Source organism: Rana temporaria, chromosome 10 (genome assembly GCF_905171775.1).
Source record: "Rana temporaria chromosome 10, aRanTem1.1, whole genome shotgun sequence".
NCBI classification, from domain to species: Eukaryota; Metazoa; Chordata; class Amphibia; order Anura; family Ranidae; genus Rana; species Rana temporaria.
Window position 1 is genome coordinate 43,246,976 of NC_053498.1, and position 23,254 is coordinate 43,270,229.

The window sequence follows — 23,254 nt, forward strand, 5'->3', positions numbered from 1 at the left end:
GATGGCCTCAAAGTCAGGGGCATCTATATACTAAAATTACCTGCAAGGCGAGGTGATTTTGATAGAATTTTGCATCAAAAAGAAAAATGGTGGATATATACCCTAAAATCCCTAGCGCCTCTAGGGATGAATATCGAAATGAGTATGCAACCTTTTCTATAAAAATATTTAATCATAAATGCCCCTGCCCTTCCACCCTTTACCCTACCGCTGTCATTTCAAGAACTGGTTTCTTCGCAGGGACTAGTTCTCTCATATGCCTCTGCTGCGCGAGATCCAAGAAAACAACCCTGATGATTTTTAGTAATTTTCTGAGGATGTCTGACCCCGTATTTCAGCAGCTTTTGGCTTCGGTGTCGCCATATTTCACCAGGCAGGACACTGTTTATGCGGGAAACCATCACTGCTAAGCAGCTGCTAGTTGCTACGTTGCGCTACCTTGCAACAGGGAGAAGTCTGCAGGACTTGAAGTTCTCGACAGGCATCTCCCCCCAGGCTCTGGGCATCATAATCCCGGATACCTGTTCTGACCTAATTCAGGTTCTGCAAGAGGACTATGTTAAGGTAAGTGGTGTCCTTTTAATTTCACAAACTTTGTATTTATTGCATGCCTTAATATTTTTTGTTCAAACAGTCCCTAATTAACCTGTTTGTAATATGCTGTGAATGTTCCCTTTGTCCCCATGCATGCTGTAAGGTTTTTTTTTTTTTTTTTTTGGGCCTACATGCATATTTGCAATAGCCAACCTCTCCAACATTCTATTTTGTGGCCAAACACACATAGCTTAGTCCCTATATCCCCTTTTTTGGCCTCCATTGTAGTGCTGCATTTTGTGTGTCCCTATATCCCCCCTTTTCTTTTGGCCTCCATTCTAGTCCACAAACACCCCCCCCCCCCCTATTTTTTTTTTTTTAAATGTATAATTCACATATATTTTTTTTGGGGTGGTTTTTGAGGTCACTAACTCATCTTGGCCCCCCCCTCCCCATAAGCTGTTTTTTTGGCGATCAGAGGGGGTGATTAATCTGCTTAGTGATCCCTTTATTATTTCTGGCTCTTAAAATAATACTTGAAATTAATGATCTCCTTTTTTTTAGGATCTCAGAATGTTTTGTGATATTCTGTTGGCAATGTTCGTTTGATATACTTTTTTCTTTTTCTTTGCCATTCCTGTGGCGTGGTGGGGAACTGTAGACTGTGGCAGCGGACTTCTCGCAGCGTTGGGACTTTCCAAACTGCGGAGAAGCCATTGATGGCGAGCACGTCCGCATCGTGCCACCACCCCATTCCGGATCCCATTATTTAAATTACAAGGGGTTCCACAGCGTCGTGCTGATGGTGGTGGTGTCTGCCAGTTATGAGTTTTTGTACCTGGATGTTGAGAAAAATGTCCGGATGTCAGACCCTGAGGTCTTTGCTCAGACCGAGTTCGCCCAACGGCTTCAGTCGGAGGACCTTGGATTGCCACCTGTGGAGGAGAACGAAACGGGGCTGCCCTTCGTATTTGTTGCAGATGAGGCGTTTGGCTTGGGTCCCCACCTCATGAGGCCATTTCCCCCCAACGCACCCTCACCCCTGAGAGGAGGGTTTTTAATTATAGGCTGGCCAGAGCCAGACGGGTGTTTGAGAATGCTTTTGGCATCATGGCCAGCCGATTTCATTTATTTTTGACCGCCATAAACTTGGCAGAATACAAGTGGAACCATATAATCGTATGTTGCTGTATTTTGCATAACTTTCTCAAGACATTCTTCGACCTATTTAACAGTATTGCCTGATGAGGCAGTTGATGTAGCTCCAGTGGCGGCCCGTGAGGCTAGCCATACAGGCTTGGCCCCCCAAAGCGCACGTGCTGTGCGGCAAACATATGTCAATTATTTTATGGGAAGGGGGGCCATTCCAATGCCAGCTCTTGGCTGAATAAAATCTTTTATTTTCTGCAAGAAACAGTCTATTTATATTTTTTATTTTAGTAATTTATAATTTGTGTTTATTGTAGCTTTCTCCTAGGTTATCATAGTGCCATGTTTTGTGGATGTACTAAATACCCATCATTGTCAATGTTACCACCACAAATCGAGAGTTATTTTATTAGTCAGCATTGATATAAGAACAAGCCACACCGTTTTGAGTATCCAAATATGTTTATTTTTTAACATATATACAATCAAGTTTACATATAAAATCAGGTTTTTCAAATTTTAAGACATAAATGTTTTTAAAGGGTAGCTGAAATTACTGTTTACAGGGTATAGAGACATAATAGTTAACTGATTCCTTTTAAAAATGATTAAAAATCGATTATATAATGTGCCTGCAGTTTAGTTTCGTTTTTGCTGTTGTTTCCTCGTTCTCTGATGTACAGAGAGCCAATAGAGGGCAGTGAGCCAATAGAGGGCAGTGATACTTTGTCTAAAACTCCTCAGCATCAATCCAGTTTAGTTTTACACACAGTAATCACACCTCCTTGATTAGGCACCACAGTGAGAAATCTCCCAGTACTGTGGTGATCAGGAAATGGACAACAAGGAAGTGTCCAGAACAGAGAGGATTTAGAGCAACATCAAAGCAAAAACGGACAATGAGGACATGAAACCAGGACTGCAGTAAAGTAAAGGAAGCTATTTAGCTATAAAAAAAAATCCTTTAGTGACCCTTTAAGTAAAAAACATGCAAGCAAACAAAAATAAAACCATCTAAAAACATATTTCAAACCCTCCCCAGAACATCGATCAAATTTTTGAGCTTTTGTTCCACCCTTTTGGTTTTCTCTCGAATCTCCCTTGAAGCAAGACGGATGTCTTCAATCTCTGACCTGCAGGACAACACTTCTGCAATCAACAGCTGGGCACTATACGTGTCAAATCCGTCACCAGCACGAATAGCTCCTGAAATGTGGGACCAAACCATGTATTAAAATTATGTAGACCTACATCTAGATTTCCTGAAGCTGTGGTATATGATACTTTACCGGATGTGGTGGCAGGTTTCCCTTCGTCAACATCCCGCGGGGGTGTGGCTTGTGTGTTTTGGTGCTCCTGCCTTGACGCTTGATTGCTCCCTACGTGATTGAAGAAAAGGGAAACATGATTTAAAAAGATTAGAGGCCTGAAAGAGGAATATAAATCATTGTTTTTACAGATGGTGGGACTATTGTTGGTTTTAACAACCCTTCTACGCAGAACACAGAATTGTAGGCATTCCCAAAGCTCTTTAAATTCTTTGGATATTTGGTCTAGTTTTCTACATGGAAGCTAACCAAGTATCCACTGGATCACCTCACCTCTGTGTGACACCCTAAATAGGTTGTTCTTGTGGCCAACAATTGTGCTACTGAGTCCACATGTGTAACCAACTGCTGAGCAGACTCCTTTTACTTTTTTTCTTTTTCTTTTTTTTTTTTATTAAAAAATTGTTGGGAACACATCTACATTAATTCCACAGTTGATTTCACATAAAACAAAAAAAATGTGTGTTTGTGGGCACAATAATTGGTTGTAGGAGTCGTCGTTCATTCGTTCGATCAGAAATAATAAAAAGACGATCTTTTTGTCTGATACTGTGTCTAAACTCCCATTTGGCCATGCGAACTAGGCATGATGCCATTTCTCACAAGATCGTCTTTTATTATTAAGTCATCGAATGAACGACGAGTGCGACGACCAATTATTGTGCCCACAAACATAAAATACATACAGTACAACCTGAAAGAAAAAACACATGCCACAAAGAACAAACCAAAATAATTATTACACAGGAAAATTACTTGCTTCTTCTAATGACACTTTTTTTTATCCTCTCCAGTTGCTCTGGCTCTCTCAACTTCAGGTCAGACCACCTTTTCCTGAGTTGCTCCTTGGTCCTGCGTTCCCCAAATTTCTGGTGGAGACTCGTGACTACTTTCTGAATTATTTCGGCCTTCACTTTGTTGGGATACCTGTGAGGGCCATGTTTGGCATCATAGTCCTCCCTCCTTAAGATGGTCAACATCTCCACCATCTCCTGAAAGGACATGTTTGAGGCCTTGTACCTCCGCCTGGTTCTTCTGTCTGCTTGGGCCTGGCCTGCCTCCTGGCTAGAGTTTGCCATAGTTTGCATGTCCTCCATAGTTGATCCTCATTAAACAAGAGAAAAGGGGCGGGGAAAGGACGAGACCGAACGTCAGGGGTGGTGTAACGTGCGGAGCGTCACGCGTGCGCAGTGTGTAAAGGGATACGACGTGGGTGAAAGTGGCGTTCCGCCTTCTTCCACAGACTGTGAAGTAACGATCATGTCATACGACGGTACGTAACTATATTTTTGACGTTATTAGTGATCAGTGGATGAGTTTGTGGGCTAGATATGGTGTTAAAGCTTATTGGTAGAAGTGGCTTGACTGACCATTAGGTTTTTTATTTTAATTTGGACTTAAAAGTAATAATGGAGGCCATCAAAGACCCAGATTTCCTGACAGAATTTATACAAAGATGTAAGGAACTTCCTGTACTGTGGCAAACTAAAAACAAACAAAATAAAAACAAAGAAGCCAGGAAGAAAGCAAAGGAGACCCTGCTTGCATTTGTAAAGACAAGGGTCCCCAACGCCACAACGACACTGTGAAACAAAAAATCAATTCCATTAGGGGCACCTACAGGACCCAACGGGGATGAGATCTGGGGCTGCAGCTGACAGCATCTACAAGCCAAACCTGTGGTACTATGGTCAGCTGCAGTTCCTGGACGACCACATTGAGGCCAGGCCATCCCTGTCTACCCTTCCCCCAAGAGATCGTTCCCGTCTTCCCTGCAGTCAATCCTCCAGTCTTCCCTGCAGGCAAGAGCAGCCAACCTCGGAGGAAGAGCAAGAGTTTCTGGAGGACACAGATTGTGAGCCATGTATTGCATTTTGCTAACAATTTTGGGGAATCAAAGTATAATATCGATGTAAAATTGATGTTACTAGTGTTCCAAATTTAAAAGGATTGAACAAAAAGTGTTGAACATATCAATAGACAGTAGTGGCAAAACATGATGGGGACAAGATTGAAAAATGCAGGGGTCAGAATGATTGTGTGTAATTTTCTGTTACGCCATCAGGGGGGTACAGGCAATACACCTGGAAGGGGCCCCGGATGTCAACCCCCATTTTTGGTAATCATTTTTTTGTTAAATATTTTTTTTTACTAAGTTTCTATTTTGGGTAAAGGCCCCCCGCTTCTCTATTTCAGGCGGCAGCAAACCCCCCCTGCTCCAGGGGGCCCATGTCTGAAGCTGTGTAAGGGGCCCCATAATTCTGGATGGCGGCCCTGTGTTTAATATATATTGGCATTCAATTTACATCTGTCATGTTTAAAAATGTGTGTGATGTATGAAGACAACAAATAAACTATGTCCCTTTTTTTTATACACAGACAGAGCAAAGCCAGGAGGAGGCAGGCCCCACAGGGAGCCAGGGGGAGGCAGGCAGGTACAACTGCAAGGCAGGAGGTGGCAGAGCCCATTCGGAGCCAGGAGGTGGCGGGCCCCAGTGGGAGACAGGAGGCACGCCAGGGTGATGCAATCTCCCGGATCCCTCGTCTCCGCACTCCCGGGAAAAGGGCCAGGAGGCTTATCCAAATGGAGGAGGAGACCCAGGGCCTGCTTCGCGAAGCAACTGCGGCCATCCGAGAGCCACCCAGAGAAGCAGAGGGTTTTGCAGTGCTCATTGCAGCCAAGCTCCATAATCTGGAGCAGGGCCAGCGTGTGCGCTGTGAAACCCTCATCTTTAAGGCCATAAACATGGCCACACTGGGGCAGCTCGATGACGACATTGTGCGGATTGCTTCTCCTGTACTTGCTGCTCCTTCTCCTGCTCCTCCTCTTCCTGAGCCTGCTCTGGCTCCTGCCACAACCTCGCCTCCAGGAACCCAGCCTCCGAGGACTCGGTCTGCAGGGAAGACTGCAGGGAAGAAGACTACCAAGTCCAAGCGATGAGATGGTGCCCCTAATGGATTTTTTTTTTGGACTCACAGCCTTGATTGTTGGCTTGGTGGACCCTTGTCTTTACAAATGCAAGCACGCTCTCCAGTGCTGCCTTCCTTGGCTTCTTTGTTTTTATTAAGTTTGTTTTTAGTTTGCCAGCAGTGTTTATTTTTATTTTTTATTAGACCAGAATAAACGTTTTTTTTTGGTTTGCGTGCAAAATTTGACCATGGGTATTTTTTGGGGAATAGAGAGATCGGTAGTGAGTAGGCAGACACATTTCAAAAACAAACATTTTAAAATTAACAAGGGACAACAACCTTCTTGTGGGTAATTTCTCATAAATAATGATGTTGTTGTGGTAACTTCACACACTCCAAAAAAAATAAAGCCGTTTAAAATATTAGCAAATTAATTCCCCCCAAAAATAGCTACATAACAATATTTAAAATAGATTTTTTTTTTGGAGATGGAGATCTGCCTAAAAAACACAACACCAAAACAAAACATTAAATAACAATAAATAATAAAGTAAAAAGCTTGTCATAACTATGTGTAAGGGGTTAGCTCGGTAGCGGGGTGTGTGACCCCTTGGATGGGTTCACCACACACTGAATTTATACAGACTGGCAGTCGAAGACGGTTGAAAACAACGTTTTTGGTTTATTTTTCCATCTGTCTGGAAAACAATTGCAAGCATCCAAACAGCATAAACAAAATCAAACATAAAATAAACCCTAGCCACTCTGGGCATCTACCTTCCACACAGGAACCTATCTATGGAGTCTGGCTCAGCCTAGCGCTGGGCAGACAGTGCTGGTCATACAGCAGAAAACAATAGTCTTTTGATTTTTTTATCACGCAGAAAAATCAATCCTTTCCTCACCTCCTTCAGTGCTGCTCTCCTACTCACAAAGCCTCAGGAATGATGCAGCCAATTAGTGGTAATCCTTTGGACTACTTATAGAGGCCTTAATTGCCTCATTCTGAACAGCTGAAGTTTTTCAACGGCCTCAAACCTTTCCTGGCTAAATTTTTCAGCCGACGCCTAATAACAATTAGTGTATTGTCTAACAAGGCAGAAATGTATGTCCCGTCCGTGACAACACCCACATATTTACCTGACTTCCTGTCACATATGTAACAATATCAGCAGCAACAAATGAGGATTTTAGTGTAGCATTTAAAAGCATTGTGTAATGCAGCGCATTCTTTTCTTCAATAATTTGAAACTTAAAGAATGTGCTTACTCCATTCTGAACGTTGGTTTTACCAGAACGAGCGCTCCCGTCTCATAACTTGCTTCTGAGCATGCGCGGGTTTAAAACGTAATTTTAGCCCACACAAACATTTTTTACGAGACAAAAAACGACATTTTTTAGAAGATGGAAAACGATGTGAAGCCCACACACTATCATTTTAAATGACGTTTTATTTCATCACAAAAAACGACCGCATGTACGTGGCATTAGAAGTGTTGTTTTCTTACAGTTGGTGATTTGATAATCAGGTTTTTATGGTCTTGCACTATAGACAAGAGATTTATTTAAAAATATCCCTTATTCTATCTTTAGTCTATTTGGTCTGGAACAGTGCTGTTCTGGAATAGTTTATTGTTATATCTCTGGGGGGAAAAGCACTGTTTTTTTTAAATACTCCAGAAATGCGCATTAGAAGTAAAACTCAACCGGACCCCTATTAGAGCTGCACGATTCTGTCTAAAATGAGAATACCAAATATTTTGCTTAGAAGATAGATCACGATTCTCTCACGATTCTTGCGGCGTAACATCTTTCACATTAAAAAGAAAAATTGGGCTAACTTTACCGTTTTTTTTTTTTTTTTATTCATTGAAGTGTATTTTTTCCCCAAAAAATTGCATTTGAAAGACCACTGTGCAAATACAGTGTGACATAAAATATTGCAACAATCTCAATTTTATTCCCCAGGGTCTCTGCTAAAAAAATATATGTGTATAATGTTTGGGGGTTCCAATTTAATTTTCTAGCAAAAAATACTGATTTTAACTTTGAAAGAAACAAGTGTCAGAAAAAGGTTTAGACTTTAAGTGGTTAAACTTCCTGCATTTACATACAGAAGCTTATCCCTTTGATCTAAGAAGGAAGAGTTACAATGTTTCTAGTTATCTACTAGCATGGACAATGTTAAAAACTTGGCAGACTGCCCTGATGTTTTTCTTTTGACAGCTGAGTGGGCAGAGAAGTCTCTACACTTGTTATGAAAGCGCTAAATCAACCCTTGCTATTGTACAGTACACACCAAGTGTATATAATGTGTTAACACTCAGATGTTCAAATGAAACAAAATACAAAAACAAAAAAAGTCCACAAACATATGAAGTGCACTTGTGCATCAGTGCAAACACTGTGAAGTGAAAAACACCAGGTAAAAGCAGCAATAAACGAACCATTCACAGTTCCAGCATGTAGACTGACTTAATAATAGAGAGCTCCTGTGATATGCTCAGCACTTCACCATACCTCCCATCCACAGTCCAATACTGCCACTTGCTGATTCAGAAAGCCAGCTCATAGAGACGGGAGAGAAAAAAAACAAAGGAAAATGCTCATAGTGTAGTATGGCCGAGAAAAAACAGATTGTGGACTGATAGAGAAACCACACTCACGAATCCTCTACACATAGCCTGTAGATACAGCTCAGTGTGGCGATGTCCTCATGCAAATGTATTTCCGTTGATCGCGTCACGTAGGCTTCTCCCCAGTGACGCGATAGACGGAAATACATCCACATGAGGAGATCGCCACACTGAAAAAAACAAAAGAAAATGCTCATAGTGTAGTATGGCCGAGAAAAAAAACAGAGATTGTGGACTAATAGAGAAACCACACTCACAAATCCTCTACACATAGGCAGCCTGTAGATACCTACAGGCTGCCTATGTGTAGAGGATTCGTGAGTGTGGTTTCTCTATTAGTCCACAATCTCTGTTTTTTTTTTCTCGGCCATACTACACTATGAGCATTTTCTTTTGTTTTTTTTCTCTCCCATCTCTATGAGCTGGCATTTTTTTGAATCAGCAAGTGGCGGTATTGGACTGTGGATGGGAGGTATGGTGAAGTGCTGAGCATATCACAGGTGCTCTCTATTATTAAAGGAGTTGTAAAGGAAAATAAAAATTATTTGGCTAAAATGTCTGTCTGCAATGAATACAGACAGAATAGTTTAATCATTTCTTTAAAAAATGCTCAAAAAGTGATTTAATTCTATCATATAACATACCTGTGGTTTCGAGTTTCGTTTCTTCTTTTAATTTCCTGATTCTTGGCGCTCGTTCGTGTGATTGACGTCGCCGTAGTGCATTGAACTACATTTCCCAGTATCCTTTGCGCATCGCGCATCCGCAGTTTAAAAAAAATGGGCACGAGAGCTCGTCCACGGTTTATGAATAAACCAAACCGACCACTATACCTCCCACTATACCGCCCAACGATTACTATTCATGCTTTGAAACCCACCCACACAGCCATACAGAGCCATAGATGACAACAGGAAAACAAAGCACAGGAAAATGCCTGACGCACTGCTGTAGTCCATAGGATGGGGGCGAGCACGTTAGTGACCACAGAGAGAAGCTCCCATGACTTTTTTCATCAGGAAACAGACAACCAGGAAGTGTCCAGAACAGAGAAGAATTACAGCAACTTCAGAACAAAAACGAACAATGAGGACATGAAACCAGGACTGCAGTAAGCTATAAAAAATATTCCTTTTAGTGACCCTTTAAGTCAGTCTACATGCTGGAACTGTCAATGGTTCGTTTCTTGCTGCTTTTACCTGGTGTTTTTTTTACTTCACAGTGTTTGCACTGATGCACAAGTAAGTGCACTTTATATATGTTTTGTGGACTTTTTTGTTTTTGTATTTTGTTTCATTTGAATTGCATGACATTTGTTTACATATGCATGCATGCATGCATACATACATACATACATACATACATACATTTTATATATATATATATATATATATATATATATATATATATATATATATATATATATATATATATATATATATAATTTGTATTACACTTGATGTGTACTGTACAATAGCAAGGGTTGATTTAGCGCATTCATCCCCATTTGTCCAATTTTTTTCACTGGTTTAGCACCTTTTTTATGTATGCAGCTTTATCATTTTGGTTATTTTTTATTTATTTTTTTCCTTATTTAATCATATTAGCGCTGCAGTACTTTTTTTATTTTTATATATGTATATATAATCTACACTTGTTATGCGTTGTACACACGATGGGAATTTCCGATGAAAAAAGTCAGCCGGAATTATTTCATCGGATATTCCGACCGTGTGTGTGCCCCATATGACTTTTTTCCGTCGCAATTTAGAAAGAGAACATGTTCTCTTTTTTTTTTTTTTTTTTTTTCGTCGGAAAAACTTCTATCGGAAATTCCGCTCGTCTGTAGGGAAAAAAAACAGAATCAAGTCGACGTATGCTCGGAAGCATTGAACTTAATTTTTCTCGGGTCATCATAGTGTTAAACGTCGCCGCGTTCTTGACGGTCGGAAATTGGTGTATGCATGACAGCTTGAACGGAATTCCGTCCAGTTTATCCGGGCGGAAAATCCGATCATTTGTACAAGGCATGACATGAAAGAATCGGGATTACTCTGCAGTAGAGACCATGAGGGGGGTTGAATCGAGATCATGATTTTTTTTTAACAATTAATTGTGCAGCCTACCCCCCTATGCATGATCTCGTGAAACTAGTGGGGGGTTACATGAATCAGAAGCAGACCAGGGCCCAAGGTGCAATTGATCTACTACTGTTAACACTATTGCGATTCACAATGCTAATCTACAAACCATGCCAGTGAAACTAATCCCTCACAGCTTTTTTTATTTTATTTTTCAAATTGAACATCAGGTTTCAGTACAAACTACTGAAGAAGCTGCATTCCGCTTGAACATCTGTCTGAAGACTGAAGTGACGTGAAACCAGAGGCAAAATGGTGTTCCAAGCAGTTGGAAAATTACTTGGCAAACAGTAAGTATCTGTATATTTTTTTCATTTTTATTCTTTTATGCATATAGAAGCCTACTCAATATCTGTATGTTTAGTTCCTAACTACTTTACTACATGAAGGCCTTGTGCACACTGCTGCTTCTAAGCGGAAGATTTTGGGGCTTTTGCCGCTTTTTGCCTAAACCCCTGAACACATCTCAATAAAAGCCTATGGGGAGATTTACTAAAACTGGTGCCCACAGAATCTGGTGCAGCTGTGCATAGTAACCAATACGCTTCTAAATCGAGCTTGTTCAATTAACCTATGACAATAAAACCTAAATCCTGACTAGTTACTATGCACAGCTGCACCCGATTATCATTCAATCATGTGCAAGCAAAAATTATGTTTTTTATTTTCCTTGCATGTCCCCCTCAGATCTACAGAGACAGAGTGCAAAGTGTATTTTTCCCTTTTCGTAAATAACCCCCATTGTCTTACTGCATTAATGTGAGACTGATCAGATGCCTCCTTGATGATGATTTATTTTTTTTATTTTTTATTTTTCCTTTCCCTTTGAGATTTATAAATTCTTTATTTTAGATGTTTTTTTTTCCACACTTAATTTCTCCTTGTACAAACATATATAGCTAACTTTAACTGTACACAATTTAACACTTTCCTTTAAACATTTTCTCATTAATCGTTGTGCCTCTTATCAGGATTTCATGAATCTACCTTCATATCCACTGTTTATAGCTATATCATAGTAAGCTCCCTGTTCCCCCCAAGTCTACTTTTCCTTCTAAATCCCTCTTTCCTCCCACTCCTCCCCCAAAAAAAAAAAAAAAAACTCTCCCGGCCCCTCCCCCTCCCCTCCCCTCCCCCATCTCCCCCCTCAGAGGTCTCATTCTCTAAATCTTATATATGGGGTCCACACCTGTCTATACTTCTCCTCTTGTTCTCTTATACCCATCGTCAGGTTCTCCATCTGCTGAATTTCTGTTACTCTAACTAGCCATTGTTGTCGGTCGGTATAGATGTGCTTTTCCACAGAATTGGGATGCATGCCCTTGCTGCTGTCAGTAGATGTCTAATCAGGGAATTTTTAAACTTTGCCAGGGAGATTGGGAAGTCAAATAGTAAATAAGTAGCAGGATTATCTCCCAGATCCACCTCTGTAATCTTTTACCGTGTCAGGGATCATTCTCCAAAAATCTTTCAACTTTACACACTCCCAAAATACATGTAGCATGGTACCCACCCCTTCCCCGCAGCGCCAACAATGGTCGGATAATTCAGGGAATATCCGTTTTTAGTGCGACAGGGGTTTTGTACCATCTAGTTAAGATCTTATAACCCACCTCCTGATATCTAGTAGCAAGAGAGGCTTTGTGTGTAAAATTCGAAGATTCACGTTTTCTGTGTCTCTGAAAGTTTAATCCCCAATTCTGTTTCCCAAGCTTGTATAAATGGTAATTCTTTTGGGGCTACTGCCTCTCCCAAAAGGGTATACATTAACGACAGGCCATGTCTCAGCGATTCACCCTTCAGGCATAATTCCTTGTATCTTGAAAGTTCTCTAGCCACTTTACCTTGTGGATTCATTGCTCTAATAGCTGTTTTTAATTGATTTAGTCTCATTAGATCCAATTCCCTGCTGAATACCTCTTCCATTTCTCCCCCACTCATCCTTCGGTTCTCATCTTCAAAATGTATTAGCCTGCTCATTCCTGAACGTCTTAGATTGTTAAAATGTAAATCTGTGAGGCCAACCTGAAATCTAGGATTACCCAGCACCGGTAATGGTGGACTTGGGTGTTCCGAGAGTTTGGTTCTCTTAAATATCTTTTTCATGACTCGTAATGTGGCTCCTATTGTAGGATGTTTTTTCACCTCTTGTGGGATATCTACCTCTTGGATCCACGTCAATCCCTCCAAGGGAATGTTCGTGATTTTTTGCTCCTTGAGGATCCATGGCTTAGTCTTCTGATGGGCACACCACTCTACTACCCTTGCCATATGGGAGGCATCGTGGTATCCCATTGGATCAGGGAGACCCACCCCTCCTTTTTTCTTTTGGCATCGTCAGGATGTCCCGCCGTATTCTAGGTACTTTTTCTGCCCAGATAAACTTCGCAAATCTAGTTCTTGGATCTCTCAGGAACCCTGATGGAATCTTTACCGGTAAGGTCTGAAATACATAAAGTAGTCTTGGCATCACATTCATTTTTATAATGTTAATTCTTCCGAACCAAGTAAAGATTTACTTGTCCCATCGTTGGAAATCTGCCTTGATCTGCCTTACCAGGGGTACAAGTTTAACTCCTAGATTCTTTTTAAGTTTTTCGGTATCTTTGTTCCCAAGTAAAGTATATGGGAGTCTGTCCACCTAAAAGGAAAATTAGACGCTAATTGCTGCTGCTTCTGCTTATTTACCTCTACTCCCATCGCCTCCGATTTGCTATAATTCACCTTGAAGTTGGAAAGATCTCCATATTGCTTTATCTCCTTCAATAGGGATGGTAGAGATAATACTGGGGTCGTTAACGAAAATAGCAGATCATCTGCGAATGCAGCGACTTTGTACTCTACTCCTTTAACCCTGAGTCCTCTTATATCTCTGTTTGCGCAGATGGTTCTCAGGAATGGTTCTAAGGTGAGGACAAAGATAATCGGAGAGAGTGGACATCCTTGCCTTGTCCCATTTCTTATTGGGAAGGAATCGGACATTACATCGTTCACTTTTACCCTTGCCGTCGGCATGAATAGAGGCCTGCTATCCAATTTTGCATCCCTCCTCCTAGCCCTATATATTGTAGTGTGGCTCTCAGAAATCCCCAGTCCACCCTATCAAAAGCTTTCTCTGCATCAGTTGATATTAACACCAGAGGATTTTGATAGAGTTGGGACATATAGATGGTGCTTAACACTCGTTGTGTATTCTCCCTCTCTTCTCTTCCAGGGGTAAACCCAACCTGGTCTGGGTGTATTAGGGAGGGTATATGAGTCACTAATCTATTAGCAATAATTTTTGAAAAAATCTTTGTCTGTGTTCAATAGGGATATTGGTCAGTAGCTGGGGCATAATGTCGGATCCTTCCCTTGGGAATTGCAGCTATATGTGCCCCCAGTGTTTCTCTGAGCATCGGCCGTCCTTCTTTTAATGAATTAAAGGCCTCCAAGAATTTAGGTGCCAGTTTTTCAAAAAAAGTTTTGTAGTATAGTAATGTATATCCATCTGGACCCGGGGCTTTGCCTGGTTTCATTTCTTTGATTACTTCTAAAAGTTCCTCTGGCATTATCAGCCCCTCCATACTGGCAGAAGTTTCTTCTGAAATTTTAGACATGCCTGACTCTTACGTATTCCTTTACTCTCTTATCCCTACTCTGATTCCTCTCCTCTTTAGGTTTACTCTCCAGCTGGTACAGTCCACTATAATATTCTCTAAAGGCTTTTGCTATTAGCTGCGATGAGCTAACTAATTTATCTCCTTGTATTTTTATTTTTTCAATGTGATTTTTAGCTCTTGTTTCTCTCAATGCGTTTGCCAACATCCTGCTTGGTTTGTTCCCGTATTCATAGTAAGCCCTCCGGCATCTACTTAAATTGGCCTTCGCCTTATCCATGAGTATCAGATTTAATTTATCTCGTAGGAGCGTTAATCTCTCCTCGGTCTGTACCTTTTGCGACCCCTTATGTTCATTTTCTAATATTCGGATCTCCCCAAGCAGGAGGTCTAACTTTGCATTGAGAGATCTCTTTCTCTGAGCTCCTAATGAAATGAGGATACCTCTCAGATAACACTTGTGCGCCTCCCAATTACATAACGGTGATGTATCTTCATCTTTATTTAGTGTAAAAAAACCTTTCTATTTCCTGCTTTATCTTACCCTCATATTCTGGGTCCTTAATTAATGTTTCATTGAGCCTCCAGTTCCATTCCCTGGGGCCTGCTATTCCCCACTCAATAGCGCAACTGACTGGAGCGTGGTCTGATGTTGAAAAAGAACCCATTGAAGTTTCTCTTAAATTTAACAATATACTTTGATCCAAGAATATATAATCTATCCTAGTGTATGTTTTATGTTTTGATGAGTAGAAACTGTAATCTCTCTCGTGAATATGTAGCGTCCTCCAAGTATCTATTAAGTGTAGGTCTTGTAGTATTTTTCTTGCTTTTCTCAGTTTTATATTAGATATATTATAGGATCCCTTAGAGGAGTCCAATCTAGGATCTAGGACCATATTCATATCTCCCCCCAGAATCAAGACCCCCTCTTTCTTTTGAATTACAATCTCCGCAAATTTTTCCAGCGCCGAGACCGTGTCTTCGTTTGGGAGGTAGATATTTACTAGAGTGACCTTTTGCTCGTTTAATGTCCCCTTTACCATAAGAAATCTTCCTTCCTCGTCGACCTCTACTTTTGATTCCTTCCATCTTATACTTTTAGCTAACAAAATAGCTACTCCGTTGAAGTCTGAGAGGCCCCCATATACACTACTGGAAATGTTTGACTCTTTATCATTGGGATCTTATCTTTCCTAAAGTGTGTTTTCTTGCAGAAACACAATTTGTGATTTTAGTCTCCCTAGTTCCATTATTATTTTTGATCTGTTTTCTGGGATATTTAAGCCTTTCACATTATAAGTAGTAATGTTTAATCTATCCATCCTGCCTCTTCCTCTCCACCCCCCTCGTATTCTCTCCTATAGCTTCCGATACGTGCAGCGGGATTCAGAGAGGAGGGGAGAGAGGGTGAGAGATAGAGGAAGACCCCGAGGAGAAGAGAGAGAGAGAGAAACAACAATAATAACCCCCCCCCCCAGTAGCCCAGATTCTAGTCCTCTGTTCGAGTATCTGGGTAGTCCTTACTTCCCACCTCCGTGGTGTCCCTTAAATTGGGGCCGACCCTCGGTTAATGTGGAAAGGAAAAAAAAATGCAAAAACCCCACCCCTGAGCGTCTCCGACTTCCTCCACCAGGAGGAGAGGCGCTCTAATGGGGAAAAGTATAGGAGCATTGCGGAGAGTCACGCCTACTGCCCATCCGTGAGTGCCACTTCAATATTTGATAAATCTATTCCCCCCCTGGGTCCCCCCCTGCCCCCACATAGGAAGGGGGGAAACCCCCACCCCCCCCCCAAAGCACCCCTATAGCTTGGAGACAGATTCATTTCCCCAGCAAACATCACAATAATATCTACAGGCTTATTGTATGGCAATAAATCATGTACATTATACATTAAACAAATAAAGGAAAACCCCACCACTATTGCCCCCTGGACCCCTTCAAGCAGGCCCCATTGTGGGAGGTCCTAAGAAGCTTATCTTTTCTCAAAAAAAATATATTTCTAACTTCTTTGTTACTCAGACAGTCATACAGTCCTTCCTATCTGTTCCCTCTTATCTCCCTCTACCCTCTCTTCGTCCCTTGATCTCCTCCTCTCTCTCCCCCCTTCGTATTTCTTTGTGTTCAGCATGTGGGTCTTCTGACTATTTCAATCCTTGCTTCCTTTTCCTAAGTCCCCCTCTTCCTTACTCCCTTCCCTCCTTCCACCTCCCCCCCCCAGTTAAAAAAAAAAAAAAAAAAAAAAAACACTGTACAACTCCCAGGGAGAGAAAAGAAAATTATAGTGACGAGAAAAAAAGAAAAAATATATATTATATTATTATGCTATCTGAAGAAAAAAAAAAAAAGGGGGGGTTCCTATTATGACCTCTTACTAATCCATAGTGTCGTATATTTAAGTGTTAACTCCAATATTAAATGTGCTATGTGTATAGATATGTAGCCCTACTACCGTTAAATAAAAAAGTGTCGCTTATTATATAATAACTACCTGTGTAAAGTACTATAAGTCTAAAGTGTTTGACTATGTGTGGTAAAAAGTAAAGCTTCATATTCGTCCCTAGTGTAAACAAAAAAGAGGATTCCCCTACCTCCCCTCACCCTCTGCCCCATCCCCTCTTCCTCGTGATTAACCAAGAAAAAAGAAAAGAATATATATCCCTCTCCCATACCTTCCCTTCCCTCCCCAACCTCCCTCTCCACTCTACTTCCTCCCCACTCCTTCCCCCTCCCCCTCTCCTCGATCCCATCCCCCCCCCCCTAAGACTTGGGTATATATACTTCACTCTAAAGTAAAAAATGAACATTATATTTAGCAATAATTAGCATTAGCATTGTACTGAGTCCAGCTGGGAAGAAAAAAAAAATCCAGCAAATAGCCATAGACAAATTTACTTCACACCATTACTTCCCAGATCTAGATATTTATACTGAAACGAAGAAGAGAGTTAATCACACATTATCCCAAAAAATGGGAAGAAGGCGAAAAAAAGTAAATGAGAGATGGCGGGGCAGAGACACCCAAAAAATAAAATAAAAAAGGGCCTCTATTGGGGGTCTTTCCAGTCTCTTCTCTTCTCCCTGGGGGACTCTATGATATTGTGCCTAATAATTCTATGTGGTGTAGTAACCATCACTCCAAGTCTGTATTCTATACTTCCATTATTAACCAATTCATTTCATTTAGGGGCTCACCCCTTTTGCTATTGGTAGGTCCAACCAATTAGACACCACTATTGGGTCTGAGTTGAAAAATTCAAAAAATGTAGGTAGCTGTGATGGCTCGCTCAGATGGAAACTCCTTCCTTCCCTTTTCACAATTACTAGAATATAAATAGAGGGCGCTAAGCCCATACAAAATAAGTATAGTGCCGTGAAAAAGTATCTGTTTGGCAATAAAATTGCAACATAGATAAAAAAATATATATATAAATAAGTCCCAACAAATTGCAGTCGGCGCTGCACTTGAAACCACACACAGTGAATTCAAAATATGATCAAAAAATAAAATAAAACAATGCACAAAGTCCAATTGTATTAATACAGTAGTTCTGTGAAAGAAGAAATGCCACCACCGCTTCTGTGTAATTTTCAATTCCACCCAAGGTGCTTTAGATAAAGTTTGCTCTTACCAGAGCTCGTTGACCCCTTTATTGAAAAAGATGGTCAACTGAGCTTATGCAGGATTGTGCCTGCAACACATGGAGATACGGACAGACCACTTTGCAGATTCAGGAACCTCACACGGGATTGTATGTAAAAGAAGAGAGGCCAGGAAGCCAAATAGCGTGATACCGTTTAATTTAATCCTGGAGGCAGCTTGGTCACGTGACGTACCCCCCGTGCTTTGGACTGTCGGAGAGATCGTTTGGTTATACATGTGAGCGGCGGCTTCCATTCCCCAGCGAATCCCACTATTTTAACCGCTTTGAGCGGTGACAGGTCCGCAGCCTCAGTGCCGGGTGGGCACCCCCCAATGTAAGGAGCCATTTGGCTGTTTTTTATGTATATTTTAAAATTTTAAATTAAACGGTATCACGCTATTTGGCTTCCTGGCCTCTCTTCTTTTACATACAATCCCGTGTGAGGTTCCTGAATCTGCAAAGTGGTCTGTCCGTATCTCCATGTGTTGCAGGCACAATCCTGCATAAGCTCAGTTGACCATCTTTTTCAATAAAGGGGTCAACGAGCTCTGGTAAGAGCAAACTTTATCTAAAGCACCTTGGGTGGAATTGAAAATTACACAGAAGCGGTGGTGGCATTTCTTCTTTCACAGAACTACTGTATTAATACAATTGGACTTTGTGCATTGTTTTATTTTTTGATCATATTTTGAATTCACTGTGTGTGGTTTCAAGTGCAGCGCCGACTGCAATTTGTTGGGACTTATTTATATATATATTTTTTTATCTATGTTGCAATTTTATTGCTAAACAGATACTTTTTCACGGCACTATACTTATTTTGTATGGGCTTAGCGCCCTCTATTTATATTCTATCATGTCCACATATCACTTGTGTTATTGAGGAGCAGCTTATAATTTATCTATATACACTTATAATTATTTATATATTTTTATATATATAATCTTTTATGTTTTTTAGTTAGGCGCGGAATTTCACCATATACATTTTCACAATTACTGCCAACGGAAATCCCCACGTAAAGGATACGTGGCTCCTTTACTTCGTATGTGGTCCAACAGAGGCTTTAACATGCGCCTTCTAGATTTTGTTTGCCAGCACAGGTCTGGGAATACCTGTATGTCAGCACCCTCCCAGACCCCTGCCAAGCCCTCTTTCCATGCCGCTCTTAATATCTCCTCCTTGATTCTATAGAAATGAAACCCGCACAACACGTCTCGGGGGTTAATCTGATCAGGTTGTCGAAATGTAGGGACTTTGGGCCAGATCAACAAAAACCTGACGTAACTTAAAAAATCCAATTTAAGTTACACTGCCTTAAAGTTTCTACCTAAGTGCCTGATCCACAAAGCACTTATCTAGAAATTTCAGGCTGTGTAACTAAAATTCCGCCGGCGCAAGGCGTTCCTATTCAAATGGGGCGAGTCCCATTTAAATGAGGCGCGCTCCCGCGCCGGCCGTACTGCGCATGCGCGAAGTTACATTACGCCGAGTTTTGAGGATCGCGACGGCTTAAAGTTGCGTCGGGGGATAAAAAAAATGACAGCGGCATGCATTCCTGAGGGAGAACTCCATGCCAATTTTCAAAGAAAAAACCGGCATGGGTTCCCCCCCCCAGGAGCATACCAGGCCCTTAGGTCTGTTATGGGTTGTAAGGAGACCCCCCCACGCCGAAAAATTGACGTAGGGGGTCCCCCTACAATCCATACCAGACCCGTATCCAAAGCACGCTACCCGGCCGGCCAGGAAGGGAGTGGGGACGAGCGAGCGCCCCCCCCCCTCCTGAGCCGTGCCAGGCCGCGTGCCCTCAACATGGGGGGGTTGGGTGCTCTGGGGCAGGGGGGCGCACTGCGGGCCCCCCCACCCCAGAGCACCCTGTCCCCATGTTGATGAGGACAGGACCTCTTCCCGACAACCCTTGCCATTGGTTGTCGGGGTCTGCGGGCGGAGGCTTATCGGAATCTGGGAGTCCCCTTTAATAAGGGGGCCCCCAGATACCGGCCCCCCACCCTAAGTGAATGGATATGGGGTACATCGTACCCCTATCCATTCACCTGGAGGCAAAAAGTAAAAGTTAATAAACACACAACACAAGGCTTTTTAAAATATTTTATTATTCTGCTCCGGACGCCCCCCCTGTCTTCGTTATTAGCTCAATTACCAGGGGGGGCTTCTTCTTCCGCTCTCCGGGGGTCTTCTCCGCTCTCCGGGGGGAGGCTTCTCCGGACTCCGGGGGGGGCTTCTCCGGACTCCGGGGGGCTTCTTCCATCTTCTCCCCTCTTCCGCTCTTGACTCGGCGAACCCCGGTTCTTCTGCAGCTCTCCGGTGCCTTCTTCTTCAGCGCTGGCTGCCTGCTATGTTTGTGTGTTAGCTCGATTTCAAACAGGCAGCCGGCGCGGTCTTCTGTGACGCCAGGGTCTTCTGGTCTTCCGATGTTGCCTCGTCGCCTGTTGTCGCTGTAATGATGGAAGCGCGCGTTGCATCACATTTATATAGGCATCACCGTCCCATCATGCTCCGGTAGGTACCCACGTGGTGGGTGCCTACCCACGTGCACCCACCACGTGGGTACCTGCCGGAGCATGATGGGACGCTGAAGAAGAAGGCACCGGAGAGCTGCAGAAGAACCGGGGTTCGCCGAGTCAAGAGCGGAAGAGGGGAGAAGATGGAAGAAGCCCCCCCCGGAGTCCGGAGAAGCCCCCCCCGGAGTCCGGAGAAGCCCCCCCCGGAGTCCGGAGAAGCCCCCCCCCCCGGAGAGCGGAAGAAGAAACCCCCCCCGGAGAGCGGAGAAGACCCCCGGAGAGCGGAGAAGACCCCCGGAGAGCGGAAGAAGAAGCCCCCCCTGGTAATTGAGCTAATAACGAAGACAGGGGGGGCGTCCGGAGCAGAATAATAAAATATTTTAAAAAGCCTTGTGTTGTGTGTTTATTAACTTTTACTTTTTGCCTCCAGGTGAATGGATAGGGGTACGATGTACCCCATATCCATTCACTTAGGGTGGGGGGGCCGGTATCTGGGGGCCCCCTTATTAAAGGGGACTCCCAGATTCCGATAAGCCTCCGCCCGCAGACCCCGACAACCAATGGCAAGGGTTGTCGGGAAGAGGTCCTGTCCTCATCAACATGGGGACAGGGTGCTCTGGGGTGGGGGGGCCCGCAGTGCGCCCCCCTGCCCCAGAGCACCCAACCCCCCCATGTTGAGGGCATGCGGCCTGGCACGGCTCAGGAGGGGGGGGACGCTCGCTCGTCCCCACTCCCATTCCTGACTGGCCGGGTAGCGTGCTTTGGATACGGGTCTGGTATGGATTGTAGGGGGACCCCCTACGTCGATTTTTCGGCGTAGGGGGGGTCCCCTTACAACCCATACCAGACCTAAGGGCCTGGTATGCTCCTGGGGGGGAACCCATGCCGGTTTTGTTTTTACAAATTGACGTGGAGTTCTCCCTCGGGAAAGCATACCAAATGCCGTCGCTGGAATGGGCCTTTACAAGGTGTGACTAACTTTACACTTTGTAGAACGAGCCCTAATTTTACACTTGCAAAATAACACTTACGGCGCAAAAAGGAAGCTAGAAAGCTTTGTGGATCGCCTTAAGTGCTAATTTGCATACTAGCAACGGCATTTCGACTCGAAATGCCCCCAGCGGCGGATGCGGTACTGCATCCTAAGATTCGGCAGTGTAATTCAATTACACATGCCGGATCTTCTGTCTAACTTTGGAAAAAGCCTTTTGAGGATCGTTTCCAAAGTTACACACAGACTGAACAGCAGTTAAGTCGGAGTATCTCTTTTGAGGATAACCCCCTTTGTGTATTCTGTCCAATTCAAGCAGAATATCTGGCGGGTTCTTTAGTAATTTATTCAAAATAGTAGTGACCGCCTCTTAGTGCCGGGCCCTCCAGCTGCTCTGGTACCCCCTTAATCCGTATATTGTTCCTTCTACTTCTGTTGTCAGCCTCTTCTGCATATAGCTGCAGCCTAATCATATGTTGGTGTTGGGCCATTACTTTTTCCTCCAAAGCTACCAGTCTGTCATTTGTGGAATTTTGTTGCTTCTCCAGCCCTCCTACTTTGTGTTCCATCATCAACATTTTTGTACGTACTTCTTCAATCTCCGCCCTCATTATGTCTGTTGTATTTGCTACTATTTCCTGTATATCTTCTTTAGTCGGTAGGGCCTGTATAAGTCTACTGAGTTGTTGTATATCAGGGGAAGCTTCTCGCTCAACCTCCCGGGGGAGGGGCCTCTCTTTACCTTGGTCAAAACTCTTTTTCTCCATATCTGGTATAATATGTGACCTCACTGGCAGCTGTATAGACCCCCCGGGTACGTGTAGTGCTCCTGATGTAGAGTTATAAATAGACAGTGCCTTTATCGCTGGTTGTGTGTTTGTGTCCAGGTGATTATGATGATTACAGATCTCAGCCTCCGCTAGCGTCACTGCTAGGTCTATTTGAACTGTTTGTAGTGTTTGTGGTATTGCTGGGATTTGTGCTGCGCCCACCTGTTCTGTCACCGGCACCACCCTTCCAATCTGTATTGCGCTCACCTCTACCGGCGTACCTTTAGGTATCCTGGGCGAAATCACCGCCGCCTTCAGGGTGCTTTCCGTGAGAGATTGCCTCCTTATGTCACCAGCTTCCACCTGCTCTCCCCTTCTCACCGTCATATACCTGGTGATATATGCGTGGCTGGGCTGGCTGGCTTCTCCCCTGTTGCTTCTCCCAGGGCTCCGTCCTCGCCGAGACATCCACTGTCTCACAACGGCTGTTTGACTTGCGGTTCGCGGTTCTCTCACAGCCACCACGCACGCACGTCACGCTCTAGCAGCTCACGGGGGGGTGGAGAGGGGGGTTCAATCTCTGCCGCTCTCCTTCCGGACACTCCTCGGGCTCCGCTAGACTCTCTTAGCGAGCGCCCTCACTCCGCCATGCTCCTGTCACGCCCCCGGAAACGGAAGTCACCTGCCTCGGGAGATTAGAGCTGCACCCGATTCTGTGTGCAGCAGTTTGTCTCCCCCTATGTATCCATGCACGCATACGGTGTTTCCCCGAAAATAAGCCCGGGTCTTATTTAATTTTGGCAACCATGTAATGTGCTGCCTTCTCTACATCCCTGCCTGTCAGAAATCCCCAGTGTGAACAGAGTAAAAGTGGTTGTAAAATGCTATTATCCTCTCTATTACAGTAGTATATAATGTAAAAGGTGTGTGTTTCTGTAATCCAATTGTGTCAAATACGCTTCTGTGACCCACCCAAGCTGTCTTCCCCACTCCGAGCACTGCAGAGGAAGGGGGGCCCAGATCCCCT

At 43.3% G+C, this 23,254-nt stretch overlaps 1 protein-coding gene across 8 annotated transcripts in view; it reads left to right on the forward strand.

Moving 5' to 3' along the window:
• The window catches only part of LOC120916544 (MOB kinase activator 2-like), a 303,463-nt gene that overhangs the window by 109,093 nt on the left and 171,116 nt on the right, over positions 1 to 23,254 (forward strand). For all 8 annotated transcript variants that reach the window (XM_040327592.1, XM_040327590.1, XM_040327588.1 and 5 more), the window contains one exon: positions 10,869 to 10,988. In XM_040327592.1, the coding sequence (XP_040183526.1) occupies positions 10,951 to 10,988 (38 nt within the window). In that variant the 5' untranslated portion in view covers positions 10,869 to 10,950. The remainder of the gene's footprint in view (positions 1 to 10,868; positions 10,989 to 23,254) is intronic.